The sequence below is a fragment of the Camelus bactrianus genome, chromosome 15 (assembly GCF_048773025.1).
Source record: "Camelus bactrianus isolate YW-2024 breed Bactrian camel chromosome 15, ASM4877302v1, whole genome shotgun sequence".
NCBI classification, from domain to species: Eukaryota; Metazoa; Chordata; class Mammalia; order Artiodactyla; family Camelidae; genus Camelus; species Camelus bactrianus.
The window spans coordinates 47216480-47244151 of NC_133553.1; the positions used below are offsets into that span (position 1 = coordinate 47216480).

Sequence of the window (27672 nt, forward strand, 5' to 3'; positions counted from 1 at the left end):
CAGCCAGTGAGCTTGGAAGAGGACCCCAGCTCCTGATGAGATCGTAGCCCTGGTGACATTTTCACTCCAGTCTTGAGACCGTTAAGAAAAGGGCCAGTTACGCTATGCTTGGACTCCTGACCCATGGAAACTGAGGTGATGTTTATTGTCTTATGATGCTAAATTTGCCATTTGTTATGCAGTAATAAAAATTAGTATTAGAAAGTAATGAGGACTTTAAAGACAATAGGAATAGCAGATATAAAGAACAGCCACCACCGCTAGGGCTAAGACAGAGCACCCAAAGAAGAGACCCTCTGCTTCACCCAATCCCCACACGCTGGGCTGGGATCCAGATCTTGTGGGAGAGGGCACTGCGGCTCACTGAAGCACAGGGGAGTTGCTGTGATGCTGCACTTGTTGAAAATCTCTTCTGTGGAACTTAATGGAAAAATTTGCCCTTGAGAGCAGGAGTCTTCAAACTACAGCCTGGCCCACCACCTGTCTTTAAACAGTCTGGAAGCTAAAAATGGCTTTTTCATCTTTAAATGGGTGAAAAAAAAATCAAAAGTCTATTTCATTATATGAGAATTACATGGAATGAAAATTTCACTGTCCCTAAATAAAGTTTTATTGGAGCACAGCTACACTCATTTGTTTATGTCTTGTGTGTGGCTGTTTTGCACCACAATGGCAGAGTTGAGTAGTTGTGACTGACCCAAATGAGAGGCAAAGCCAAAATATTACCCTGGACCTTTCCAGAAAAAGTTTGCTGACCCCTGCTCTAGGGTGCTGAGGGAAAGCTAGTCATCGGGAGATGTCCTACCCAACACCAAAGGCACTGTATAAGGCTACCTTTTATAGTTGGAGTGTGGGGAAGGTGCTCAGGGAAGCTTCTGGCTGCTGTCCAAAGCTGGAGAAACCCTGGGTTCAGGAGAAGCTGGGCATTGGGGAAACAGCAGGTGCTACAAGGAAAACACCCATTCCTGTTGCAGTGTCCCTCCGGCGCCCTCTACTGATAAGGCTTCAGAGCAGGCAAAAAGGGTCAATTTGGAGCTAAGGCAGTAAATCAGTAACTTTTCAACCTAATGCCCCCTAGTTCTTGTCCTATCTCTTCTGAAGCTACTCGAGCTAGAAGTCAACACTGACCTGCTAATTGTCAATTTCCCCAGTATTGAATCATTTGACCTCTCCATAGCATATCACTGTGATGACTGCCCCATTTCCTACCCCAGCATGCTGCTTACAGATTTTCTTTGACTTCACTGGCATTTGTCTCCTGGTTTGGTTTGGTTTTGTTTTTTCCTCCTCTTCTACTGACTCTGAACACTGATGTTTCCAGGATTTATTCTTCTGTTTTTCTTCTCTTACTTCCTGGAGGATTTCATCATTCCCTTGTTTTAGTTACCATCAAAGCCTAGATGATAACAGAAGTATCTCCATTCCTGTCCTTCCTCCTGAGTTCTACATTAAATGGTCTATGTTTCACTTAACTTACCTTTAAGATCTCATCATCTTCCTCCAAAAACCTAGTGTATCTCTTAGGTTCTCAGATTCAGTTAAAGGCGTTGTCACCATGTACCAAGTCCCAAGTTCTTTTTTCTTTCTTATCTTCCCCATTCTTTTAATCATCAGGTCCTGTGATCCTCCATCAGGAATAAAACTGCCTCTCATCTGCCTTCTCTTACACATTTCACTGATCTCTTTGCCACCAATCTATTCGCTCTCTAGCCCAAATCCCACTTTGCTCCCAGAATGATTTGCCTAAGGTTAATGATAGGACTTTTCTACCACACCCCTCTGCCAAAGGGGCATATTAGTCCTTTCAGTCTGGCCCTGCACTGGGTGCTCTTTCCCCTCTTGGCTGCCCAGCACCCCAACCCCTCTTCCATTTGGGGAGAATTCTCCTGTGTGTAGTATTGGTGGGAGCCGGTTCTCCACTTCCCTCTGCAGAAATTGAAGGGTGCAGATCCTCCCTCTGCTCTGAGCATCCAGGGCACAGGCACCCCCACCTAGGACTTGGAACCTTGTGATAAAAAGGAAGAACAGCTGAGAAAACTCTCCTGGACAGCAGTGTTGTGAGACCAGTGGCAGCCACAGGAGTGTTCCTGGTGTGGCATCCCAGCCGTCTCGCTGTGGTCACTCCACCTGTTTCCCTTGGTTTCTCCTTCCTCTCCACTGCCAATACCTTAGTATAGAACAGTACTACTTGCCTGAATTAATGTAATTTTCAGCTTCCCTAATACCAAGCTCTCTTCACTGTCAATCCATCCTGTGTATTATTCCCAGAACAACTAAAACAGTCCCAATCTATCTTATTTCCCATTATACTCCAATACATCCAACTTGGCTATATTCAAGATTTTCCTTACCACTCCTCAAATGTTTCTGTTGCCCAGTGCTTTTATACTTTGCTTGGGTTTGATCATGCCTTTGCTTATGTTCTTTTTTTTTTTAATTGAGGTATAGTTGATATACAATATTATATATGTTTCAGGTGTGCAACACAGTGATTCACAATTTTTAAAGGTTATATTCTTATGTATTATGTCTGGCATAGCCTCTATTTTAGTCAAGGCCCAGCTTAAGATCCCCTTCTTTCATGAAACCTCTCTTAATCCTTTAGCCTCAGCAGCTTTTCTTCTTTCAACATGAAGGGAATCAGGCTATGCCACCCCCAAATGTTATACCACTTTGGCATAAGGATTATTTTGAGCTAAAGGCAATTGGGAGTCAACAGATGGAGAAAGAGTTCTCTGCCCTCCCCTTATCTGCCTAAAAGCAGGGCATACATTTCCCTTTGTGAACGTGTTTCCCCTGAACCATCACCAGAGAGGGAGAGTTGACAGTGAGATGAGTTTGCATAATCAGACCTTACAAAAACAGCCCTTATCTTCCAATAGTTCTCCCATATATTTCCTAGTTATGTCCCCACAATTTATCATCTTTTGAAGCCCAAATCCTCTTTCCTTTGTTAAGAGGGTATATAAGACCCTGAGTCTGATTCTTTGAGATTTACTTTTTTGTGAACTCCTGTGCATGTAAATATTAATAAAAATTGTGTGCCTTTCCCCCCATTAGTCTGTCTTTTGTTAGTTTAATTCACATACTCCCAGTCACTGAATCAAAGAGAGTAGAGGAAAAGTTTTCCCTCCTCAATAAACACAACACTTTCTGTAGATACAACAAAATTTCACAGTTATTTCCATCATCCTAAAACATGCCCCCCCTACCCCTCTAAAAATTCCTGCTGACTCTGCCTGCCTAACAGGCAGCCATTCCTATCTCTTTTTATTTCTTACCAAACTTCTTAAATAGAACTAGTACGTCTTGTTTTCAGAACGAAATTTTTAATCCATAGAGCCTCTTTTGTCCACATCAACCAAACAGCTTTCTCAAAAACCAATGACTTACTCAGATCCTTTGCCCACTTGTAAACTGGGTTATTTATCTTTCTGTTATTGAGATGTAAATTTTCTTTATATATTCTGGATACAAGTCCTTTGTCAGATACATGATTTACAAATATGTTCTCAGAAGAACATATAGAGCACATGAAAAGATACTCAACATCATTAGTCATTAGGGAAATGAAAATAAAAACCACAATAAGATACCAGTCATACCCACAAAGATGGCTAGAATCAAACAGGCAGACAGTAACAAGTGTGGGTGAGGATGTGGAAAATTTGGAATCATCATACATTGCTGGTGAGAATGTAAAGTGTTGCAGCAGTTTGGCAGTTCCTCAAAAAGTTAAACATAGCTCGTTAAACATATGGGTTATAGTTTAACATGAGGATTACAGTTAAGCATACATTAAAAGTATGATCCAGCAATCCCATTTCTAGGTATATATCCAAGTGAAAGAAAAGCATATGTCCACATAAGAACTTGTAAATGAATGTTCATAGTGGCATTATTCATGATGGTCAAAAAGTGGAAACAAATGTCTACCAACTGATGAATGAATAAATAAAATGCGCTATAGCCAAATAATGATATTTGGTAATAAAAAGGAGTGAAGTACTGACACATATTATGACATGAATGAACTTTAAAAGCATTTTGCTAAGTGATAGAAGCCAGTCACTAAATGCACTGTATTATATGATTCCAGTTATACGAAATATCCAGAAAAGGCAAATCTATAGAGACAAAGTTCATCTGTGCTTGCCAGGAGCTAGGGGGAGGAGGAAATATGGAGTGACTACTAATGGGTATGGGGTTTCTATTTGGAGTGACAAAACGTTCTCAGATTAGATTGGAATGATGGTTATTCAACCCTGTTAAAACACTGAAAACCACTGAACTATATACTTTAAATGGGTGAATTGTACAGTATATAAATTATTTCTCCATAAAACTGTAAAAAAGAAAAAGATTTCTTAATACTCAACTCCAAGGGCCCTTTTTAGTCCTTCTTTCTCTGAAACTGCAGCTTCTGACATGGTTGACAGCACTTTACTTATTGTCATTTTTTAAATAATGGACTAATACAACCACATTACAAAAATTTTAGAAACTAGAGTGGTGGCAAAATTAGTTTAATATGAATTTCTCATTGGTATATTACCATAGAAAGTTGAGTTAACAATAATAATTTACTTTTAAGTACTTTGAAATTTACTAAACACTTTTCTATTTTTGATCACTTTAAAATCTTAATTATTACTTCTTTGAGGAACCTCTTTGTCAGATATATATGCTTTTTTGCCCAACACTTATTCTGATTATAAATAGTCATTATCATGAATTTGGAAAATATATGAGAATATTAAAAACAACCATTTTGGGGTAAAGATTTAATTGCACCCTATCAATCATACCATGTTTTAAGTTATATTTTTGTATAATTCCTCTTGTCTGTTATTTTTAGAAATCCATGGTTTCCTGGGTAGAACTAGAAAATATGTGAAATTTCTATAAGAGGCATAACTTTAAAATTTATCATAAACATTTAATCTGTGTACATGGTTTAAAAAGATAAAATTAATTACAAGCACGTTTCAAAGTTTTACTTCAAGCTTGTCTCTAAGTAGACTAATTTAAAGGTCCCTCTTTTCAAAGACATTTAGTAGGAAAAAAAGCATGTTGGGTCCATTGTTATTAGTTTCAATACAAAGCAGAGTCTCTGAAGTGTTTTAAGTCTGGTGAAAGGTCACTGTCATCGGCCAAAGCTGACAGTCCTCTAGATGAATTTCTAGACTTCATGCCCATTAAAGTCTACCAGAAATGGTAATAACTTCCCCCAAAGGAGCAGTTATTTATACTAGACTACAAGGCTCAGGTTTGAAATGCATGTTCTTCCTCAGAACAAAAGGGCATACAATAAAAGCCCCCATTCCTACAGCTGGCCCGAAGGCCCTCTGCCCAGGAGCAACCAAGATGTTTCTCCTACTTGGCTTTTGCTCTGCAGATTCATCTCTATCAGCAGAGCTGTGCATCTAAAGTATACAAATGTCCTGAAGAGGGGTGTCTGGCTCATAATCTAGGGTGGATTTTAAAAATCTTGTTCATCTTTAAAGACCAGAGAAAAATCCACTGTCCTCACCTAGATGAACCCAAACCCTCTACTAGCAGGCCCCCACCTCCCTCCCTGTAAACTCTGTCTTTCTTAAATTGCCTTGAGAAACATGTTTTGACATTCCATTACTTTGACTTGTCCTCTAGTATATGTCTAGGTCCTAACTCTCCAGACAGATCAGGGCAAGTTTGGGTAGTCTCTTTTTTTTTTTAATTAAAAAATTTATTTATTAAAAAAAATTTTTTTTTGTTAGGGAGGTAATTAGGTTTATTTATTTACTTATTTTCTTAATGGAGTTACTGGGGATTGAACCCAGGACCTCGTGCATACTAGGCAGGCACGCTACCACTGAGCTATACCCTCCCCACCATTTTTTTTAATTTAAATTTTTTTAAACAATTTTTGTGGGGGGGTAGGTATTCTCTTTATTTTTAGAATTAATAGACTCAATTGATAAATAAATAATTCAGTGAATAAGTGAAAGACACAGTCTGGGTAGGGGCAATGTGATAATAAAGAGTACAAACGCTGTTTACAAAAGATTACAAAATATTTTCAAAGCTTCTACCTCATTTGATCCTGACACCAACCCTGGAGGTAGATATTATTACGTGCGGCCTCCCTCTGAACTCACTATTTAGAATGTGAAACGGGAAAAGGGGAGAGGGGTGAGTAATAGCTCAATGGTAGAGCATGTCCTTAGCATACATCTAGGTCCTGGGTTCAATTCCCAGTACCTCTATCTAAAAAAAAAAAAAAAAGAATTAAAAAAAATAGGAACAGGGAGAGATGGGATGACACTCAAGGCCAGGTTATGGCCTAGAAGGGGTTATTGTGATGCACAGCTCATTCACTTACAAACATTTCCTGTGCACCTAATATGGGCCAGGCCCTCTGGCACACAGATGGCTAAGTGTACAGAGCTCTAGTTCTATCACTATTAGCTCTGTGATCCCCGGCAAACTACTCACATCTCCAAGTTTTAGTTTCCTCATTGTAAACTAAGAGTAACAGTAGTTCCTAACAAAGTTGCAAAGATTAAAATAGTAAGCACATATAAGAATAAAGAAACGAAACAATAAATGCTAATGAACATTATCCATTGGTATTAATAATAAATAAATATAAATACTCATCTGTGTACTTTCCAGATGTTTAGTAAGAGAAATAGGTGAACAGATATTTCTAAAACAATGCAACAATATTATAGTAGAGATATGAATAAGATGGGAGTGGAGAAGACAATACAACTAATTACACCTGAGGGAACTGGGCATCCTTCATTCTAAGGATTCAAGGATGACCAGGAGTTTGCTACACAAAGGGCAGGGAAGGCCATTCCAGAGCAGAGGGACAAATTTGTGTTAGAGCCATGGGCGTGGAAAGGGAAGGGGTAGTTTATCGCTCCAGATCAAAGACTCTGAGAGGAGGAGCACTTTCGGCAGTGGGAGACGTAGTCCGCAGTCAGATGGTTCAAAAGTTCTCTGAAGTTTGAATTCTAACGTGTAACCCAGTGGTTTCTCAATAAAGCTGGTTGTCAGGAAGGGAGCTTTCTTAAAAGATCCAATACACCACCTTCTGAAATTCCAACCATTATGTGTGGGTGGGTCTCGGGAACACCTTTGAAAAGCCCCCGGGGAAATTCTGCTGCCGAATCAGGGTTTGGGGCTGCTTTTCTCGGGAGAGGGTGAGACAAAACAGGAGAAACCTTTTCTAAGGCAAGTAACTGCAGGACGTATCATGACCTCCTTCAGGTCTTTGTTCAACATTAAAAAAAAATTCAACCCTTCATCTTCATTCTTTACCTAAACACTTATCTTCTAACAGCTTATTTACAAATTTACTTACTATATATTTTGCTTAAAGTTTACTTACTATAAGTTTATTTAGTATATTATCTGAATCCATTCATTAGAATGTAAGTTCAACAAAGGCACTGGCTTTTCTTTACTAGCGATCCTCAGATCCTAGACGTCTGGAACATACCAGGCCTTATGATTTTTAATGAATGATCAAGGAATGGACGATATGAGAGAGAATTTAGCTAGTACGGAGCACTAAGGAGGTTATGGAGAAGAAATCTGTAACCTTGATATCGGGAGTTTGCTTAAAAAAGGGGAGGCGGCTGGGGAGAGAGTGGCACAGATTTTTTAAAAATACTGTGATAGGGAGGAAGTTCTTCCTTGTTTTCAAGGTGTCTTTCTAACTTCGCGCGCATGCTTCCCGGTACACAATAAACTCAAAACCTGCAGCAACATCCCACCTGGTCTCCTAATTTAGCTATCCATCCACCTGAGTTCCACGCCCATGCAGCTGAGAAAACCCGGAGAATGGAATTCTTTAGGATGGGCGTCCGCCAGGGTCGGCGCGCGACCTAGGCTCAAGCATGCGCAGTAGACAGAGTCCCCAGCGTGCGCGGGAAGCTGGGCCGCGTCCGATTTCGATTGGCTGTCGCGGCGCACTCCCACCCACCGAAATGCAGCGCTGGTGCTGATTGGGTGTCTCCTCAGAGGCCGGACGCCGCACAGGGGTGAGGGAGGGGAGGCGGGAAACGGCTTAGTGGGTGCGGGGTCGCGCAGTTCTTTTAAGCAGGCGGTGAAGAGGTTCCGAAATGGCGGTGCTGCCGAAGGAGACGCTGCAGCTGGATGGCGCGGCCGAGCTCGGCTTCGTGCGCTTCTTCCAGGCCATGCCGGAGAAGCCGACCACCACAGTGCGCCTCTTCGACCGAGGCGACTTCTACTCGGCGCACAGTGAGGACGCGCTGCTAGCCGCCCGGGAGGTGTTCAAGACCCAGGGGGTGGTCAAGTACATGGGGCCTGCAGGTGAGGGCAGGGACGGCGCGGGCTCGGTGGGGACCCCGCGGAGTGACTCCTCTCAGGAAGTGGAGGCACGGCGGCGGGGACGTTGATGCCTCTTGGGGGCACTGCGCTGGCCTCGGTCCCTGCCTGGCCAAATGCGGCACCACAGCGCTCTACCCCCCCCCCCCCCCGCCCTGAGTCTGTCTCTCTGTAGCTGCTTGGGATCGGAACTGATAACGATCACTGCGCACCAGGCTTAGTGCGAGGCGTTTTAACACATTGTTCTATGTAATTTTCCAGCAGTCTGCGGGGGTGTCTGCTTCTCGGCCCCGCCTTGGCCCTGTGGATCTCATCACAAACACCGCCAAACCTCCTTATCACAAACGCCAGTCCAGGAGTGAGATTTAGAATAGAAGAGGGTTTGGGAGAGCGTTTATGTCACTAACGTGATTTTGCCTATTGGGCAAACGTGACTTAGACCGCTTGTTCAGCGCAGGGACCTGTAGTGCCTATGTTGATAGGCAGTATTGCCGAGTGGTCAGGACCTCGGACTCTGGAGCCAGGTTGTTTGGATTAAAGTCGCGGCCCTTCTACTTATTACTTGTGTGACGTTGGGCTAGTCATGTATGTCTGTGCCTCAGTTTGGCGTTCAATGCCATTCATAACCCACTCCCATCTCTCCAGCATCATCTCTCCCAGGAAAGCTCACTCGCGGTGAGTTAGATGTTCTAGATGCTTTATGTTGATCTCTTTTCTCCCTGGCTCCGTTTTGATAGTAGAATGAACATTCTAGGAGTAAGGAGTTTTGGTTTCTAGTCCTGCCTCTGCAGCATGCAGATGGGATGTTACTGACAGAAGATACTTCATTCATTAGATAGACATGTATTGGGTGCTGCTATGTCAGGCAGGCTTACTCGCAATGGGAGTACATAGATGAAAAGGCAGTGTCCCCGTCTTTATGGATCTCACCCTAGTAGATAGTGCGGCAGAAATAATTACAATTCCAGGTGAAGAACTGTGAATGATGCTCCGTAGCAAGCTGTTGAAGAGGCATAGGGGCAGGATTGCCAAACACGAGCCATTGGAAGAGGCATTACAGGAGAGGCTAAATTTCTCTTGAGTCTTGAGAAGCCCTGTACCCATGAGCAGTCACTTCCCCTTTCCTCCCAGTCCTCCCAAACCTAGGCAGCCATTAATCTGCTTATTTTTCTATCTAGATTTGCTTATAATACTGGCTCCTTTCACTTCATATTTTCAGTGTTCATCTGTGTTATCAGTACTTCATTCCTTTTTATTGCCAAATAATATTGTATGGATATATATATTTTGTTTATCCATTAGCTGATTGATGGACATTTGGGTTATTTCTTGAACCTACACTTTTTAATTTCGTCTGTACCTATTCTTTCCTTCCCTTTTGTGCCAATGAAGAGATGAGCCTTTTGCCAGGGTCTGGATCCCAGCTTCTCTTCTTACAGATGGTTTTCTGTTTTCTCTGTCTGGTTCATTCTTTTGGCAGTTAAACTTACTCATACCCTTTTAGCTACTTTTACTCTTCAGCAACTAGTAGTACATTATTATAATAATGTCCGGTGAGATGGGTTAGTACCTAGCTTCAATATATAGATAAGGAATCTGAGTGGCTGAAAAAGAAAGTTCCTTATCTTTTGCTGTCAGAAGTCAGAAGACATCTTTTCTTGGAATTTTTTCTTAACTCCCATGTTAAGGCTGCCTAGTTAGCTGCCCCTCCTAAGTGTTCCCTGCCCTAGGACTTTCTCCCTACCCTAGATGCAGCATTTATTCTACTCTATTGCCAATAGACTGAGAGGGCAGCAACTGTGCGTTAACGAGTCTCTGCCTCTGAATCCCAGCACATGGCACAATGCCCACATGTAGTAGACACATTGTCAGCCGAATGAAGGTGGGGGCTCCAAATTATTCTTGAAGAGGACACTCTTGCACCAACCTGAGTTTTTTCTTCTATCCCAGTTGGAGGCTGGATAGCTTTCTCTTCCATTTCCCCTCATTTCACACCAGGTCAGTCTTCCCAGCTTTTAGACTTAAAGCATACAGCCAAGCTCTTCACCAGAAACATAGAGTAGCTGTACTGTACTTAGGATGCTTATCAGTAGATAAGACTCAAATGCACTACCACCCAGTGTGTCCCATAAACTTTCAGAGAAATAGTATCTTTGGAAGATAACCCTGGTAGTTGGGCCACCTATCTGTAGATTAGTAATGGAAGTAGTGGAGGCCATGGGGGAAGGGGAAATCACGTCATTTGCCACTTCACCCTTCCACTCTTAAGAAATCACCAGTGTTATGAATGTATGTTCCTGTTCAGTGTGTCAATAAAAAGACAGAATTGCCCTGGATTCCCCTACCCTGGGCCAGGCAGGCAACCTTGATGTGCAAAGGAGTCCTGCGTAAGTAATGGGGAGTGGTGGGGCTTGTAGATCTGAGAGTGCTTGTTCACACTGATAAGCATTCAAATTCAAATGCTTTAAAAACCCAGTGCTGACCAGTTATGCTGGCACATCCTACTGGACTGATGATTTAAGAGCTGTTTCAGAATTATGCACCAGACCAGTGTATTTTTCTCCTCTCCCCAGAATTGTTTTTGCTGAGTTGGACTTTATATTTTGCCTTCTAAATTAAAGGATAATATAACTGTTTTGAAAGTCATTGCTGTATTTACTGTAAGTTGCTGACTGATATTCATAATGACATTTTTAAGTGTGTCTGGGAAAAATTTCTCTGATTTTTTTTATTAACTGGTTCAGTGCTTTCCTTGGGCAATTTTTTTTTAATGATAATATTTCATCCTATGAATAATGTTACTTATGTAGAATTCAACTAGGTGGGCTGATAGGGTGTCTAATCATTCTGGTTTGCTTGGGACTTAGAGGGCTCCTGGGATGCTGGACTTTCAGTACTAAAACTAGGGCAGTCTTGGGCGAAATGGAATGAGTTGATCACCCTAATGCTAGGCAACAACAGGAAATAATTTAAATGGGGGCCGCCATTCCACTGGGGTTATGATCCTGGATGAGTCTTAGTTGGAAGATGGGAGTCTGTTGCAGCCTAGGTAGGCCTTAGAGCCCATATATGCCTCTGAGAATGTGAGTACAGGCTTTGCTGAATGGGTAACATTCAGAGTAAACATAATTTTCATGCTGCTTGCTTTCTAAATGCAAGCTAAAGAAACAGCAGTCTATTCAAGTCTGTGAGAAAATGTGGTGGTGTTGAACTTGCTAAGTTGGAAACTGGTGGCCTAAAAAGTGTTTTAAAAGTTTGAATTAATTGCCTATATTTTAAAGATTGGGAGGGTTCATGAAAAAACATTCAGATTTTGTGCTTTTGAAAATTCCACACAGTTGGAAACTCTGGGCAGCAATATTCTTGCAGTGTAGCAGTGGGTTGGAGTTGAGTGACTGCTCCCTTTGACCTAGTGAGTGAGTCTAGATTTTTCCTTTACCCTGATGCAGTTCCCTCCCTGTTTTGTCACAGTTCCCACCATCCCATATGGTCTCTTTTGAAGTCATTTGTCATCTGTCAGCTGTGTTACTGTTCTTCCTTTGGCTTTCCCTGCTCATTTGATACCTGCCAGGCCTCTGTAGATATATGTTTGCCAGTCCTAGATTAGATCATAAGAAAGGTTCTAGGGAATAGCTTTAGAGGGGCAAGATTTGAGACAGTTTTCAGAGTGTCTGTGGCAGTGGGGATTCTTGTGTAGTACTTATAACTAGTGAACTGATATTGGAAATATCAGCTGTGTTTTGCTGTACAAAACAATTGTATAATGTCATTTAAAATTAATCTTTATGCTTATTTGTATTTGATATTTGTACTTGATATGATCTCTTGTTAAGTTTAGGTTAAATCTTTCATAAGATTGAGAATTGTCAGAATAATCTGCAGGTATATTCTGAATTACCTTTAAGTGAATAATTGGTATTACCTATATGAAAATTGAGTTTTCAATCCATTTGATGGTATGGGTGATTTTATTTATTTTGTGAAGAAATTAGTATTTGCAAATCAAAACTACGGTGCGACACTGTTTTGCATCTAAGATGAGTTCTCAACCTTGGCACTATTGATATTTTGGACTGAAGAGTTAATTTTTTGCTGTGAGGGGCTATCCTGTGCATATATAATAGCATCCCTCTCTCTACCTACTAGATTCCATTAGTACTCCCTATCTCCCAGTTGTGACAACTCAGATGTCCCCAGACATTGACAGATGCCTGCTAGGGGAGCGAGATTGTCCCCAGTTGCGAACCAGCGATATAAGATGAAGACCAGAAAGTTTGAGAAGTGTTGACTGGATAGGGGAAATAGATGGTAGTGTTAACTGCCACAGCCAACCAAAGGGGATAGTCTGGCAATATTTATCACGGTTACATATATTATCCTTTCATAATATCCAATTTTAGGACTTTATCTCACAAATATACTCAAATATTTGGAGAATGAAGCACATACAAGGTTATTCATGCAGCATTATAATAGCAAAGATTGAAAACAACCTGTATGTCTATCAGTAAGAGATGAATTAAATTATAGAACGTCCTTAGGGTCATTGAAATGTTTGCAGATATAAACAGAAAGCTGATTATGAACTGATGGAACAATCTCCAAAACACTATATAAAAGATAAACAAATAAGATACAGAACAGTGTGTGTTGTGTCTCCATTTAAGTTATTTCCTGCTATTGCCTAGCATGTAGGGTGCATCCCATTTTGCCCAAGACTCTCCTAGTTTCAGTACTGAAAAGAGGGAAAAAGCAGTGCTTTATATTTGCTTGTGTGTGCATAGGCTGTGCTTAGAAATTTATTCTGTAAACTAACACTTGGGTAGTGAACTGGATGTGTAGGGGACAGTGGTGAAAGTTTTTACTGTACCTTTTTGCATCTTTTGAGTTTTCATTTAGCTACCTAGAACATTTTGAAATGAATAATAACTAATTTATTTTTATAGACCCTTTGAGAAAAATTCTATACAAACACTATTGTAGTTATTGTGTAAGACTTTTACTCAAACTTGTAAAAAACAAATGACAAAAAAGGACAAGTAGGATTAGCTGTATCTTTATTTATTCATTCTTTTATCTTTGTATATTCTCAGTTTTTGGGGGGAGGGGGAGGTAATTAGTTTTATTTTTTACTTATTTATTTTAATGGAGGTATTGGGGATTGAACCCAGGACCTCGTATATGTTAAGCATGCGCTTTACCACTGAGATATACCCTCCTCTCTTCTCAATTATTTTATCTTGTTGTGTAGGCTCCATCTATGCAGGGAGCTATGTCTATCCACTGTTTTATACCCTTCATCTGCTAACGTCCCTAGGACATGTAATAGGTCTTTGGTAAACAGTTTATTGAATGAATTACTGGGAGAGCAACATAGCTTGGGGGAGAGCATTGTGTTAGGTACTTGAACACTTATGGCTTCAAATCCTCAAATCTGTAACATGTATTTTTAATGTTTTTCTTTAGGAACAAAGGCTCTGGAGAGTGTTGTGCTCAGTAAAATGAATTTTGAATCTTTTGTGAAAGATCTTCTTCTAGTTCGTCAGTATAGAGTTGAAGTTTATAAGAATAGAGCTGGAAATAAGACCTCCAAGGAGAATGATTGGTATTTGGCATTTAAGGTAATTATCTCCCTTTTAAATTTAGTTGTTTTTTAAAAGTAGAATAAATAGAAATGTGAGAGAATTCTATGTTGCTTTAATATTTTAACCAGGTTGTGGTAGTAAAATGCTTTGAGAAACTTTAATATTCTTTAACATGTGTTTTTTAAAATCATAGTTTAATAGCAATTCATAAATTCAGTAAATCTTTACTATGAATATGAATAGTCTTGAGTTTTGTCACTGTCTCTGAAACTTAAAATAATAAATAGCCTTTACATACAGTTGAATACCAGCATTGAAAATTTGATTTTACTGTTTTTGAATATCACAAATTTACATATCCCAAATATCTCACTTAAACACATTTGCTGTGTGTTTGTACCTTTGTGTGTACCTTTCTCTTTCATAAGACTGTAATTTTTTGTAAGTCTGAAACTTTGTTTAATAGTGATCATATTCCTCCATGTTCCTAGAAAGGCTTAATGTTACGCTTCTAATGCCTTCATGGGGATGACAGTCCTATTTTGTTTTGTTTAAAGACTGTCTTTATTTATTAGTCTGTAAGGTCATGTTTTTTGTTTGTTTACACATAGTACCTGCACATGAATACTAGATAATGGTTAAAGCATAGCTGGGGAGGTGAGATTTATCCTTGAAAGGAAATAAATGTGTGGTAAGGGGGACAGTGTTCTGGGCTTGTCGTTGGCCAATTTCATTTCATTTTTCTACTGTCCTTCTGGGTGACCTTGGCAAATTTCCCAGCCTTCTCCTGTATCTGTTTCTTTATAAACAATAAAATTAGAAGGTTTTTAAGATGTTTCCTGACTTGAAAGTCCTGTGAAAGTTTTTTTGTGAGGTTTAATATAATATTTAAACATGTGATGTTGGTGCTGCCCCCAGTATAACATTCTTCAATATTAGTTCCATATTGCTTCCTACCACGTGCCTTTGTAAATATAGACATTTACTGAAGGTTATACCTTTGTAAATATAGACATAATGTAGAATTTAGCATTCTACATTATGGAGTTTCCTTGGAATTTTCATTGCTACTTTACTGAGAAAAGTGGGACTTGTTTAGAGTTTTCTCCTATGTCTTGAAAGATTTTAGTAGAAAATTGAGGGTACCACAAAGTGATATTTTTCTGTCTCATGCTTCATAGAGCTCAGCTGGTAATTACCCCTACATGTGGTATCCTGAGTTCTCAAGTGGTTAACTTGATTATCAGCCCATCACACTTCACTCCTTTGTCATATCAGAATCCTTCAAGATGAATTGTTTTTAACTCCTACCTTTTAGATCAGGGGAAAATTTCTTCAAATATGTATCTTTATCAGATTAAAAAGGTGTTACCTTCATCCTGACATTTTAAACTTCTGATTTATCTTTACAATTTTTAGCTTATTTCTTCTAATGTAAGGTATTAGTGATATTCGGAGTAGTTGACATCTATGATTGATCCCCCCCACCCCCTCCATGTTCTCAGTAATATGTTCAGAGCAGGAAGGGACCTTATATACCCTCTATCTAGTTCAGAGATTATCAGTCTTACCATTTTCAAGGAGCCTCAAGAACCCAATTTTATTAGCTACTGGTTCATTTTGAGAATTTTTAAAAGGTGTACTTCATAACCTGTGCATAAAAATCCAAAGCATTTATGTGAAAGTATGTTTATATTTTCAGTTGAATCAGTGCTTTTTTATTTAGATATCAGATAACACTAGTTTTATCCAGATTTTTGATCCAGGTTTTAATCAACAATGCATGCATAGCTAAAGGATATATTATTATATAATAATTATTATATGTAATATACAATATATATTATATAATAATTAATATATAATAATACATTATTATAATGATGCTAAAGACATTCAGGAATCAGTGATGGCTACTGGGTTGCTTAAATCTGGCTGTCATTGGGCTCATTTGGACTATTTCTGACTATCTCATGTTTCATACCATGATCTATCAGTTGCCCCAGAAATACCTCATGTTAACAGCAACCTATCAGTGTCTGATCAAGTTGAAGTACTGTTACCCACTGACTTGACACAGGTGTAGCCAAAAGCAAAGAAGCTTGACCCTTTAGTTAGCTTTTGCAGTCTTAGAGATTTCAGTCTTTTTGAGATATTGAAAATAGGTCAAGGACCCTTTATTTGAAAATAATTGATCTAGAACAATCTCTTTATTGTACAAATAAGTATATTGATATAGAGAGATGACTATCCAATGTTAATATTTAAGCTAATCATACTGCTCTCCTATATGGTATAGCTACTCAGTGAAAATTCTGATATGTGCAGCTGATAGGTGGTTTGGCGGAATGTAGAAATTTAAGCATACCATTGAGAGGATTATCACTTGGGGCACCTTAATGATTGTGTGAGTGAGTATAAACCTAGCTGCCAAATTTCAAACTGAAAAGCACTTTTGATACTATTATTTTTAAGTATGCCTAAGTGTTCTGAAAATAATTGGAAAAGTAGAGAGGATACTCTATAGAAAATGTGGTTATAATAATTGGAATATATAGTTGTAAGTAATTTTTTTGGTAAGAAGGTGTTTTGTTAATAAAATTCATCAAGGTTGGGTAATTCTTGTTTGCTAGTAAAATTTTCAAGTACATTTGACAGTTTCTTAAATTTTTTTCTTTATTTTTGCTTAGGCTTCTCCAGGTAATCTTTCTCAGTTTGAAGACATTCTCTTTGGTAACAATGATGTATCAGCTTCCATTGGTGTTGTGGGTGTTAAAATGTCTACAGTTGATGGCCAAAGACAGGTGGGAGTTGGGTATGTTGACTCCGTACAGAGGAAGCTAGGACTGTGTGAATTCCCCGACAATGATCAGTTTTCCAATCTGGAGGCTCTTCTGATTCAGATTGGACCAAAGGAATGTGTTTTACCTGGAGGAGAGACTGCTGGAGACATGGGAAAACTGAAGCAGGTAAGGGAATGGAGTCCAGTGACAGGAAAATCCAAGGCTAGGAATGACTCTAATGAACATGATACTATTTTATTTAAGAAAAAAGTAACTTAGAAGTCAGAATTTTTGTATCTAATTACAACAATGTTTTTATTTTGTTTTTTGAGGACTGTCTTCACGTTTATTTTTGACAGGAACTTTGTATCTTTACTAGGACTTCAGAACTAGACCTTTCTTATTTAAGACTTCTCTGTCAGATCATTTCCTCCTCACCTCTCCTCTTCATCCTTCCCAAAAAGTAACCAAATGCTGAATGTGTCTTAAAGGGATCATAACTGATAAAAGGAATGTTTTTGCAGGGTGCAGGGTGGGGAAGAGGTTATATAGGGCCATTAAAAAAAACTGTATTTAGCATGGATTTATCACAAAAGATGAAGTTCTTCAGGATTTTTTTTTAATAGTTTGAGTGAAACTTTAGTCTCTTACTTCACTAATCCTTTTAACAAAATTCTGATTGTTCTGTTTATATAGGTATATGGTTTCTTTTTCTTCTTGTGGGCCTGAAATACTGTAAGAACTGCCTGAGAGATAGCAAATCTATGATGGGCATTTTTAGCATAGATAGTATTTGGCACCTTTCCACAGGTATTTTGTTAAGAGTTTTTACTATTGAGACTATTTTTTGAAAGCTTCATGTGAGTCTAATTTTTTTTTCTCCTCAGTCCCCATTGGCCTATGTGAACCTAATTTTAAATTTCCATGAAAATTTAGTTTTTATAGATTTAAAAAATAAATGTTAATACATATAAGTTATGAATGTCTTCTTGCATATTGTGTAAAATCTCTTGTGGGTTAAAATAATTTGTTAAGCTGTTGTCACTTTATACTTGTTCGTGATATAGCTTTCTTTATTGCTTTTCTCATTCTTTTTCTCCTGGTAATTTAAAATATTTCTTCTAAAATAGGTTATTCAGAGAGGAGGAATTCTGATCACAGAAAGAAAGAGAACTGACTTTTCCACAAAAGATATTTACCAGGACCTCAACCGGTTGTTGAAAGGCAAAAAGGGGGAACAGATGAATAGTGCTGTGTTGCCAGAATTGGAGAATCAGGTATGTGGATTAGAAATGTGAGTTTACTCTTAAAATAGTGACTTTTTAGAAGGCTCCTTCTGTCATCTGTATATCAAAGCCTAAATTGTGCATCACTGGCATTAAAGCATATTTTATCTATGATGAAAAACTCAAGGAATGACTAGAAAAACTTAAATATGACTTCATTATATTTACACAGCATATATCCCTGGAGTGAGGAAGAGTTTATTGTTTTCTTGGTTTCACCTGAAAAAGCCTGGTTACTGCCACTGACGTAGGTGAGGTAGCATGGTTGTTGTAGGGGGAAAAAAGACCTATGAGAGTTTTATAGTATATGAGCTGTGGGGTCTTTAATAAATTACTTCACCTTTCTGAGGGGCAATTTCATTATCTGTCTTAAAGGAATAAGGGAAAAGTATATACAGCACTTAATAATTGCATGATACATGTTACATTTGAACAGTTTGGCTCAAAAACTGGCACTAGTTATGTGTGTTCAGTGGTAGAAATGAATAAGCAAACAATGTAACAGTTTCTCTCAGATCTTCGAGGTGGGTATGGCTTGAGACATGTATTTTTATGGTACAATATTAGAAACTCTTGACAGGTTATTTGTGGATCACTGATAAGTAAAATGAAAAATTGAATATTTAAGAGCAAACTATAACTTCTTATAATTTTCAAAATTGATTTCAAACTAGAATAAACTGAGACTATTATTATGATCACGATTTTGCAGTGATTGCTTATCGCATAATAGTTTGATCTTTATAAACCAAGTTTATCTATTTTACTTTTTTGTGTGTGACATAATCAAAAGCCAATATATATGAGCAGTAATCTCAGTACAGACATCCCCTGACTTACAATGGTTCAGCTTATGACTTTTTTACTTTACGATGGTGCAAAAGTGATATGCACTCAGTAGAAACTATACATTGAATTTTGACCTTTTCCTGGGCTAGCAGTATTTGGTACAATCCTCCTGTGATGCTGGGCAGGGCAGCGAGCTGCAGCTCCTGGTCAGCCATGGGATCACACAGGTAAATGACTGAGGTACTTACAACCATGCTGTACCCAGACAACCATTCTGTTTTTCACTTCAGTATAGTATTGAATAAATTATGAGTTATTCAACCTTATTAAAAAATAGGTTTTGTGTTAGATGATTTTGTCCAACTGGGGGCTAATTTAAGTGTTCTGAGCACACTTAAGATAGGTGAGGCTAAGCTATGATGTTCAGTAGGTTAGGTGTATTCAGTGCATTTTTTCACTTATAGATGGGTTTATTGGTTTGCAACCCTGTTGTTAAGTCAAGGAAGATGTGTACTAGAGAAACTTACATCAGTGTTCAAAATTGGAAGAAGCTTTTAGGACTACTAAAAAGTGTTTTTATCTGTGCCTCATGGTAATGTGGCAGGAGATTCTTGTGACAACCTTATACATTTGTTAGAGTTTGGCAAAGGCTAATAGAGGACTGTGTTATCAATTAGGAAATATATGTACATTCACAGTGAATCTAGTATCGAATAAAAGTAGAATTTGTCATCGATCTGTCAGTTTGATGTCCTTAGTTTCGTTTTTCATGTTTAGTTAAAATAACTTAGGCAGTTTATTTAAACTTCTTATTTAAATATACATATAGGAAAGCGCATATATTGTAAGTGTATAACTGAATTTTCATACATTGTAAATACCCACGTAACCAGCATCCTTGAAACAGAATTAGTAATAGAATTTTAAAGACCCTTTTTATGCTTCTTTCCATTTTTTATCTCCACCAAGGGTAACCCTGGTTCTTACCTCTGACAGCCTCAATCAGTTTGTCCTATTTTTGTAGTTTATATAAATGGACTCATACTGTTTATACTCTTGTATCTGGTTTCTTTCATTCAGTATTATGTTTGTGAGATTTATCTGTATTGCAGCATGTCATTTTGGATTGTTTGGGCTTATATCTAAATTGTGCGATATTCCACAGTGTGGACATTTGTGTAATTTCCACTTTGGCTATTATAAATAATGTTGATAGTACCTAAATTCTTACTTTCTAAAAATCATTTTCTAGTCTTAAAATTTTATTTAAACTTTGTATGATTTTCTTGGTTTGAATTGGGAAGGAACACCAGTGAAAATGATAGTGTTTCAAATTTATTTTCATTTTGCCATTTGTTTTTTAAAGATCTCTAGAATTCTAGTGATAGCCATATTTTATTTTAAATTCTTAATCTTAGGTTGCAGTGTGTTCATTGTCTGCAGTAATCAAGTTTTTAGAACTCTTATCAGATGATTCAAACTTCGAACAGTTTGAACTGACTACTTTTGACTTCAGCCAGTACATGAAATTGGATATTGCAGCAGTCAGAGCCCTTAACCTTTTTCAGGTAAAAAAAAAAAATACATGGATTGAAAGTACTGAATGGTTACAAAATGTTTCCTTTGATACATATTGAAGACTCTTATTAAGGAGCTTAAATATTTTGAAATATTATTATACTTAGAATAGATAAGTAGTTTTGAATTACTGTATTTTTCTGATTGCAAGGTACATAAATAGTATTTGTTCTGGCTTTAATGAATAGTTTTTTGTATTAATAGCAGTTTAAAAAATTACATTCTAATAAGTATGTCTAAAATTACAGTAATTATAAAGTGGTTTTGGGGAAAATATATAGCAGAAAATCAGATTAATAGTTGAAAGTTTGAGTTTTAGGATGAGAAACTTTTGTGTACATTTCTCATTTAATATTTGAGGAATGTTATGTATTCTTGTTCCCAGAATTACATAATCATTTTTCATGGCATAGTAAGGTTTTCACTATGAGTGTGTCATTTTTCTATTTTTTTTTTTTTTCACCAGGGTTCTGTTGAAGATACTGCTGGCTCTCAGTCTCTGGCTGCATTGCTGAATAAATGCAGAACCCCTCAAGGACAAAGACTGGTTAACCAGTGGATTAAGCAGCCTCTCATGGACAAGAACAGAATAGAAGAGAGGTATGTTACTTGTGTATACTTGTAAGCTCTGAGTAACTTCCATTTCCTCCATATGATTATACCACTTACTGTAACATGCAATTTTGCACCTATATTTTAGCATCTAACAGAACAGAAAGCTAACGTAGTAGTGGAGTAGTAATGATTTAGATTGATTAAGTAACTTATTTTCTTAATTGTGTTTTTTTCCCCACTATAAGAAAGTAAAATTTTATTAGAGAGGTGATGTGGATAATGTTCCAGAGCATGAACTTGGGAGCCAGATTACCTTGGTTCAAAATAAGGCTCTGCTGCTTACTAGCTGTGTTATATTGGGCTTTACTTCACCTGGGTGTGGCAGCTTCTTCACTTTTGAAATGACAGTACTAACACACCTACTTCATAGAGTTGTTATGAAGATTTGATGATTTATGAGGATTAGATGATTTACTATGTATAAAGTACTTTGAACAAAGTCTGGTGTAGGAAACACTCTTTATTCTTCTAGAAAGGATTTAAGGCAGCCTAAATGTTTATTTCAGAAAATCTTTAAAATTAAGGAAATAAAATTAAAAGATATATAATGCTGCTGCCCTTAATATAATTAGCATTGAAGTGTATTTTATTTTTATTTTTTGTTTTAGATACAGGTTTTAAAACTTTTAAATGAAATATAATATACATAAAAGCACAAATCCTAAGTGTGCACCTTGATGGATTTTCACAAAGTGAACACATCGGTAACAATGCACAAGTTAGGAAGCACCATAACTAGCATCCCAGAAACTCCTCTCAGTTTCCTGATAGTTAACCACTTCTCACTCCAGGAGTAAACTCTTAGTTTGACAGTCTTTTAAGAAACATAGTTGTAATCTTAATACAGTTTTGTGCCCTAGTTTTTTCCCACTTGTGCTTATATATAAGCATTTTTTAGTCTTGCTGTTTTCTGTTCATATTCAGCATATTTAATAAGTTCATAGTATTTTATTGACTGGATGTACTTTACCTTTTTCAATAATTAGTTTATTTCTTACAACCTTATTGTGTATGTAATGTTTTCCATTTGGTAAATTAAGAAATATTGCCAGAATGGGTAAATATTTTTATGGCTTTAATGTTGTCAAATCATTCAAGAATTGTTGAATATCTCCTGAATATTGATGGTATACAAAAGCATGGCGATCTCTTGACTATTTGGAATTAGATGTATGCCAAGCAAACATAAAATAGTTCATCAGTATCATAAGACACCCTGCAGGTAAATACCAAGCTAAGTGTTGCTCCTGTGGATTCTAAAGTGTCTCAGAATAAAAATAACTCATGAGGTTAGCAAATTGTGGGTATGTTGATATTTCATTGAAAATGCAGAAGTTGAAATGCTTGAGGCAACTTTCTGAAGCCAGGTTTGTTGGGATAGGAGAGTGAGACTTGGTAACTTAAATAAGAAGGATTGGATATTTGCAAGTAATTAAAGCAATTTACAATTCTTTAATTATTTGTGAGTAAGTAACTACATTTACATGTGTTAGAATTCAAACAGAACAGGACATACAGCGATAAGTCTCTTTAGTTTCCCAGGACCCCTTCCTCAGGGCTTCTGTGCACAGCTCTGGGGACACGTTTCTTATTGTACTTTATGTGAATTGCCACCACCTGCCCTGAGAACAAACAGTCTTAATCAGTTTCTTGAGTATCCTATCATGGAAAATCTGCCTAAACAAGTGAAAATTTACATCCATTCTCAGTTTTTCTTAAAAGAAATACTATGTAATTTAAATAAATCCCAAGCTCTAGGTCATTGGTTTTGTTTTAACTTTGGGCTTGCGGGAACAGAGCGCATGTCAGTGATCCTCTTCTGGCTCAGCAGCTAAAGCTTGCGTGTATTTAGACCCTTCAGAAACCTGAGATGGCACTTATCTACTATTACCAGAATAACAAATTATTTAGAAGGCAAGATATCAAAATTAGGTTTTTTTTTTGAGTGTAAGTAAAGGTTACTTTCATAGGATATAACAATAATTTCCAAAATCTGGTGGTCTTACAAGACATTAATTATAAATAGCATTTGTGAGAATGGCTTTATGAGTCAGAATATGATCTACTCTTCTGCACTTGGAGGATAAGAGGATATATTTTCTCCTTTTTATCTTGGGGAGAATTTTTTCTTTTTACCAGCAAGTAGGAACACCTGTGGTTTTCAAGGCCAAATGCTGGAATTGCAAGCAGTAGGGGAAAAAAAAGTTATAATCCCTTAAAACAGGCTTTTGTTGGGACAGTCTTTTTTTTTATATCACTCTTTCTCAACTCTGCCTACTGTGATACTTCATGCTTTCTAGTTTACGCCTTGCCAGGGTTTTCGGGACAAATCTGTTGTCTCCCTCTAAGCATTTAAGATTGACCTTTCTTCAGGTTATACATCAAATCAAGTTTTTTCTGTTTCTTACTGTCTTTATTGTTTTGGGGCGACTTTCCCTAAGAGAAGGTAGTGGAAATCTCTTCACCCTCTTAAACTTGTAAGTGAAAAGTTAATTTTAAAGTATGTGGCTATGGAGTGAATTCTGTTAAGGAAAAAAAAATACTTTTCTTTTTATTCTAGTTTTATTAGAGCAAACATAGGGACAGTTGTGACTAGATCTTTGGGTTTGATGCATATATCTTGTTGAGGTCTACAGCCCAGTGATAGGTTCAGGAATAATGATGAAAATGGGATTACTTTTAAGTTACTGTTAAGCTATTAGGAGAAAGAAGAGACTAGCGCCTGGCACTTTGCTAAGCATCTCATGTTCATTGGCTGTGATGTGGTGGAGCCTGGATTTAAAGCCAAACTGGCCTGACTCCAGAGCCCATACGCTTAATTGCTGTACTGTATTTATTACTTATATCAATTGTATTTAATTTGATCCAGGTTGGATTTTACCATCAGAAATGAAATGTACTATTTTGGCTTTTATTTAAGTGATAGCCATGGAATTGCTTTATGTGTTGTAATGCTCATCTGTCCATTAAAACCTGTTTCTGATGAGACTGCAAATACTTTTTAGCTAGTGACTTAAACACTTTAATTTCCAATGAGAATTAATGTGTTATTATGTTTTAGGAGTGAGTGTCTAGGTATTTCTTCCTTTTGTGCTTTATCTACCAGTTAAATTAGAAATTGTAAGAAAGCTGTCCGTAATTACTGTGTTTTCACTTAGTTCCTGAAAGGTCCCAGGAGTCCTCATGTTTGCACATATGCTAGAACTGTTACTGTTACTTTTAATCTTTTAGGATGTGGGGTTTTTTGTTTGTTTGTTTTGTTTTTTGGGTTTTTTGTTTGTTTGTCTTTCCATAGATTCATGAAGCTATTCATGGTAATTTTCCCATGTTTTTTCAAACTCAGTTCTGTAAAGAGCATTGAATATACGTTAGCATATGAAATAGTTCACTCATATGAAATTGCTGTTGAAATAATTACTTATATTGAATTTGGTGTTCTTATTGCCTTCTAGTTTAAAATTGAATATTACTTTTTATATGGAATTTAATATGATTAATGTAGCAGTTTTATTAGAAGTCTCCAAATAAAAATGGCTCCTGTAAATTTAGTGGTGCTTATGTGATAATATGGTGGTGGTGCTTATTTGATAATATATCATGCTTCTTGCGTGAGGCGGTGTACTCCTATGGTTCCTAGACTTCTTTCCAGGTTATATTAAATATCCTTTTGTGCAAAGATATCATGAGTTAGTAGTCCATGTTCTGTGTAAACAGAGAAGTCTGGAGGTCATACAGTGAATCCAGTTTCTTTAAAACAGCAAAGCCTTGCTCTGGCCTCTGAGGAACAGGAGTGCTGCCTCTCTACTGCTTTCCCACCACCATTTCCTCTGCTTCTAAATCAAGTTGAGTGGAAACCCTTTTATTTTGGTCTCTGGGCTGATCTCCTAGTCCCTTTGAATTTTATTTGCCTTCCTATCCAGTCTGTACCACAAAGGCAACCCTTTTTCTAGTGCATTCATGAAGGCCATAGAATTTCTTGCCCCATTGGTCATTTTTTATACTGGCCTCTCTCTCTTTAGCTTTCTTTCTCAATTAAAAGTTGCTGGAGAAGGTCATACAATGCTGATTTGACCCACTGTACTTTCAAGCTGTCTAGCTTTCATTGCTACCTGGTGTTACTTTTATTTCATGACCTAGTACAGTGACCAATCCAACATTTCTTATAAACTGTTTCCTGCCTGTAAGCAGGTAATCTCTGTAATTCTTACAATCTCAAAATGTATCTGTATTTTCAGTCTTTTACTCCATGGCTCTTTCTCAAAAGAAGAAACAATGCTCTTGCCTTTCCATTTTGCCTCTGGTTATAGTTTTTTTTTCCTATTCCTTCTCTGTCTGCTTCCATCTTCTTCCAGTGCATCCTGTACTTTTCTCCCTTCAAGTCTTTGCTGTTGCTTCCCTCCCTTCCCAAGTATTTTCCTCAAAATCCTATCTCTCTAAATCTTATCTATTCAGAATATAGGCAAATTAAATACCCCCAAAAGAGGTTTCTGAGCTCCCATAGGAATTCTTTGCTTTCTTATTGGTGTCACATTTCATTGCATTTTGTATCTCAGTTGTTACTCACCACCAACTGTAGGATGGAACATGTCCTTCTCCACTACATCAAATATTCCTCGAAAGCGTGTTCCTCTCTTTTATATTTTGCCATACTTTTTTTTTCCTTTTTTAATCTTCTCAAGCCTACCTAGTGGGGTATCTGCTACTTAATGTATCAAATAGTGATTCTGTCTGCATTAAACCACTTGAAGATTAGATAAAGAAGAGACTCAGAAACTTGTAATTGTAGCTCTTTAGGTGCCAGATTTGTTCTCAGTCATGTAAATATGCTGTCATGAAATTCCAGTGAACTGTTCTTACAGTGAAAGATCACAAATACTAGTTTTAAAGAAAGGACAGAATGTTGATTTTAAAATACCAAAAATTTCATGATTAATTTCTTTATTTATTCTGTTGGCATTTTAGAAATTAATTGACCCTAAAAATTATCTTGTATTCCAGTCAATTTATGAATTAATGTATCAAGTTGTGATAGCTGAGTAATTTTGAGTAGGACTGACAGGTATACTGTGTTATGCCAACGGTAACTTCAGTACTTCAAAATTGTGACTTAAAAATGGCATTGTCATGGAAACAGTAGAGCAGTCTTTAAAAAAAAAAAAGCAAACCTTCTGTTAGCCAGAACTAATACTGTAATTATTTCTGAAATGGCATATTGAATAGAGTTGTGAAAGTAGCAATTTATTAGACCTTTAATGATATCCAGACCAAAGAGGGGGGGCTGTGTGTCTTGCCTTGTGCTGTGTGATTTAGAAGCTTTTTCATTCCCTTCTTGTTTTTCTTAATATTTTTACTGGAAAGTTATGCTCTTGAATTGTGTTGATTGTTTATGATTCATTCTCTGGTTTGGCATAGGGAGTTTTTTGATTTTTTTTTTTAATGAAGTTACTGAGAATTGAACCCAGGACCTCATGCATGCTAAGCATGCACTCTGCCACTGAGCTATACCCTCCCTCCTTGGAAATTCTTGATCAGAAATGCCTTCTCTGTGGATTCTTACCATTTACTGAGAGTGGCTTTAGGATACAGGAGTTTTAGGAAAAGAAGAGAAAAAGATGAGGAGGTAGGTCAGCCAGCATTAGGATTCTTTCATCCTTTTCCTCTCCCACTTAAACCTCTCTTCCTGCTTTATCGTGGGAACTTAGGGATTTCTTGTGATTGTTAGGACTTAAACTTTTTTCAGACTGTTCTGTGCAGAGGAACCACTTGAGAAGCTCCTTACAGTGTCACAGCTGGGCCCCAGCCCCAGGGATTCTGTACTTTCTGCCTCCAAGGGATTTTGATGCACTGATCTTGGATCAAGCTTGGAGAAGCCCAGTTAGAGCCACAGGCTTAGCTTAGAAGGTCTAAATGTGCTTTGTTGTATTGTGTGATTTGGCTACATCCATTGCTCAGCTTTGTTTTGTTTTGTATTTTAAATCTGGAGTACAAGCCATAGAAATCTTCTCTGGAGCAGTTAAGTGCCTGAATTACACTCCAAGTTTGTTTATAGCCCCAGTGACTGGTTCATAATATAAGCTTGGTAGCAGATTACTTTCCCACTAATTTGGCATTTACTACAACAAATAAATCTACTGCCAACTGCCTAGATATTACCTTAACATTCTATAGAGTTTTACTTATTTTTTTCTTTTGACAAATGAATTTTTATTCAAGTTCCTTGAAACCAGTGGTTCTCAGCCTGGGGCAGCCCTCCTCCCCCACCTTCCACAGGATATTTGGCAGTGTCTGGAGACATTCTGGGTTGTTACTTGGGAAAGAGTATAATGGGTAGAATTCAAGGATGCTGTTAAGCAGCACAGAACATCCCCTCACAGCAAAGAATTATCTAACCTAAATGTCAGTATTGCCAAGGTTGAAAAATGGGTTCATTATATGATTACTCTAGGGGCAGTATATTTTCCCCTTCATATGACATGCTGGATGAACATTTTGATGATGCAGGAATTGTAAATGCTGATGTAAATAGTGAATAAATTTAGAAAGCTGATTTGTTTCCATTTCCTGTTTCTCTGTAATTTGAGAGTTGATTTACTGCTCATATAGTTCACAAATACAAGGAAAATAGTTGTTCTGATAGCCTTCTGAACTTAGGGTCATCTGCTGTGCCCATAGCCATCTCCCCTACCTTTGACT

At 37.6% G+C, this 27672-nt stretch overlaps 1 protein-coding gene across 1 annotated transcript in view; it reads left to right on the forward strand.

Annotated features, from left to right (window-relative positions):
• The first annotated feature begins 8029 nt into the window (after positions 1-8029).
• MSH2 (mutS homolog 2) overlaps positions 8030-27672 on the forward strand; it is a 62230-nt gene continuing 42587 nt past the window's right edge. The window contains exons 1-6 of the mRNA XM_010967746.3: positions 8030-8328; positions 13810-13964; positions 16619-16897; positions 17842-17988; positions 20205-20354; positions 20831-20964. Of these exons, the coding sequence (XP_010966048.1) occupies positions 8118-8328; positions 13810-13964; positions 16619-16897; positions 17842-17988; positions 20205-20354; positions 20831-20964 (1076 nt within the window). The 5' untranslated portion in view covers positions 8030-8117. The remainder of the gene's footprint in view (positions 8329-13809; positions 13965-16618; positions 16898-17841; positions 17989-20204; positions 20355-20830; positions 20965-27672) is intronic.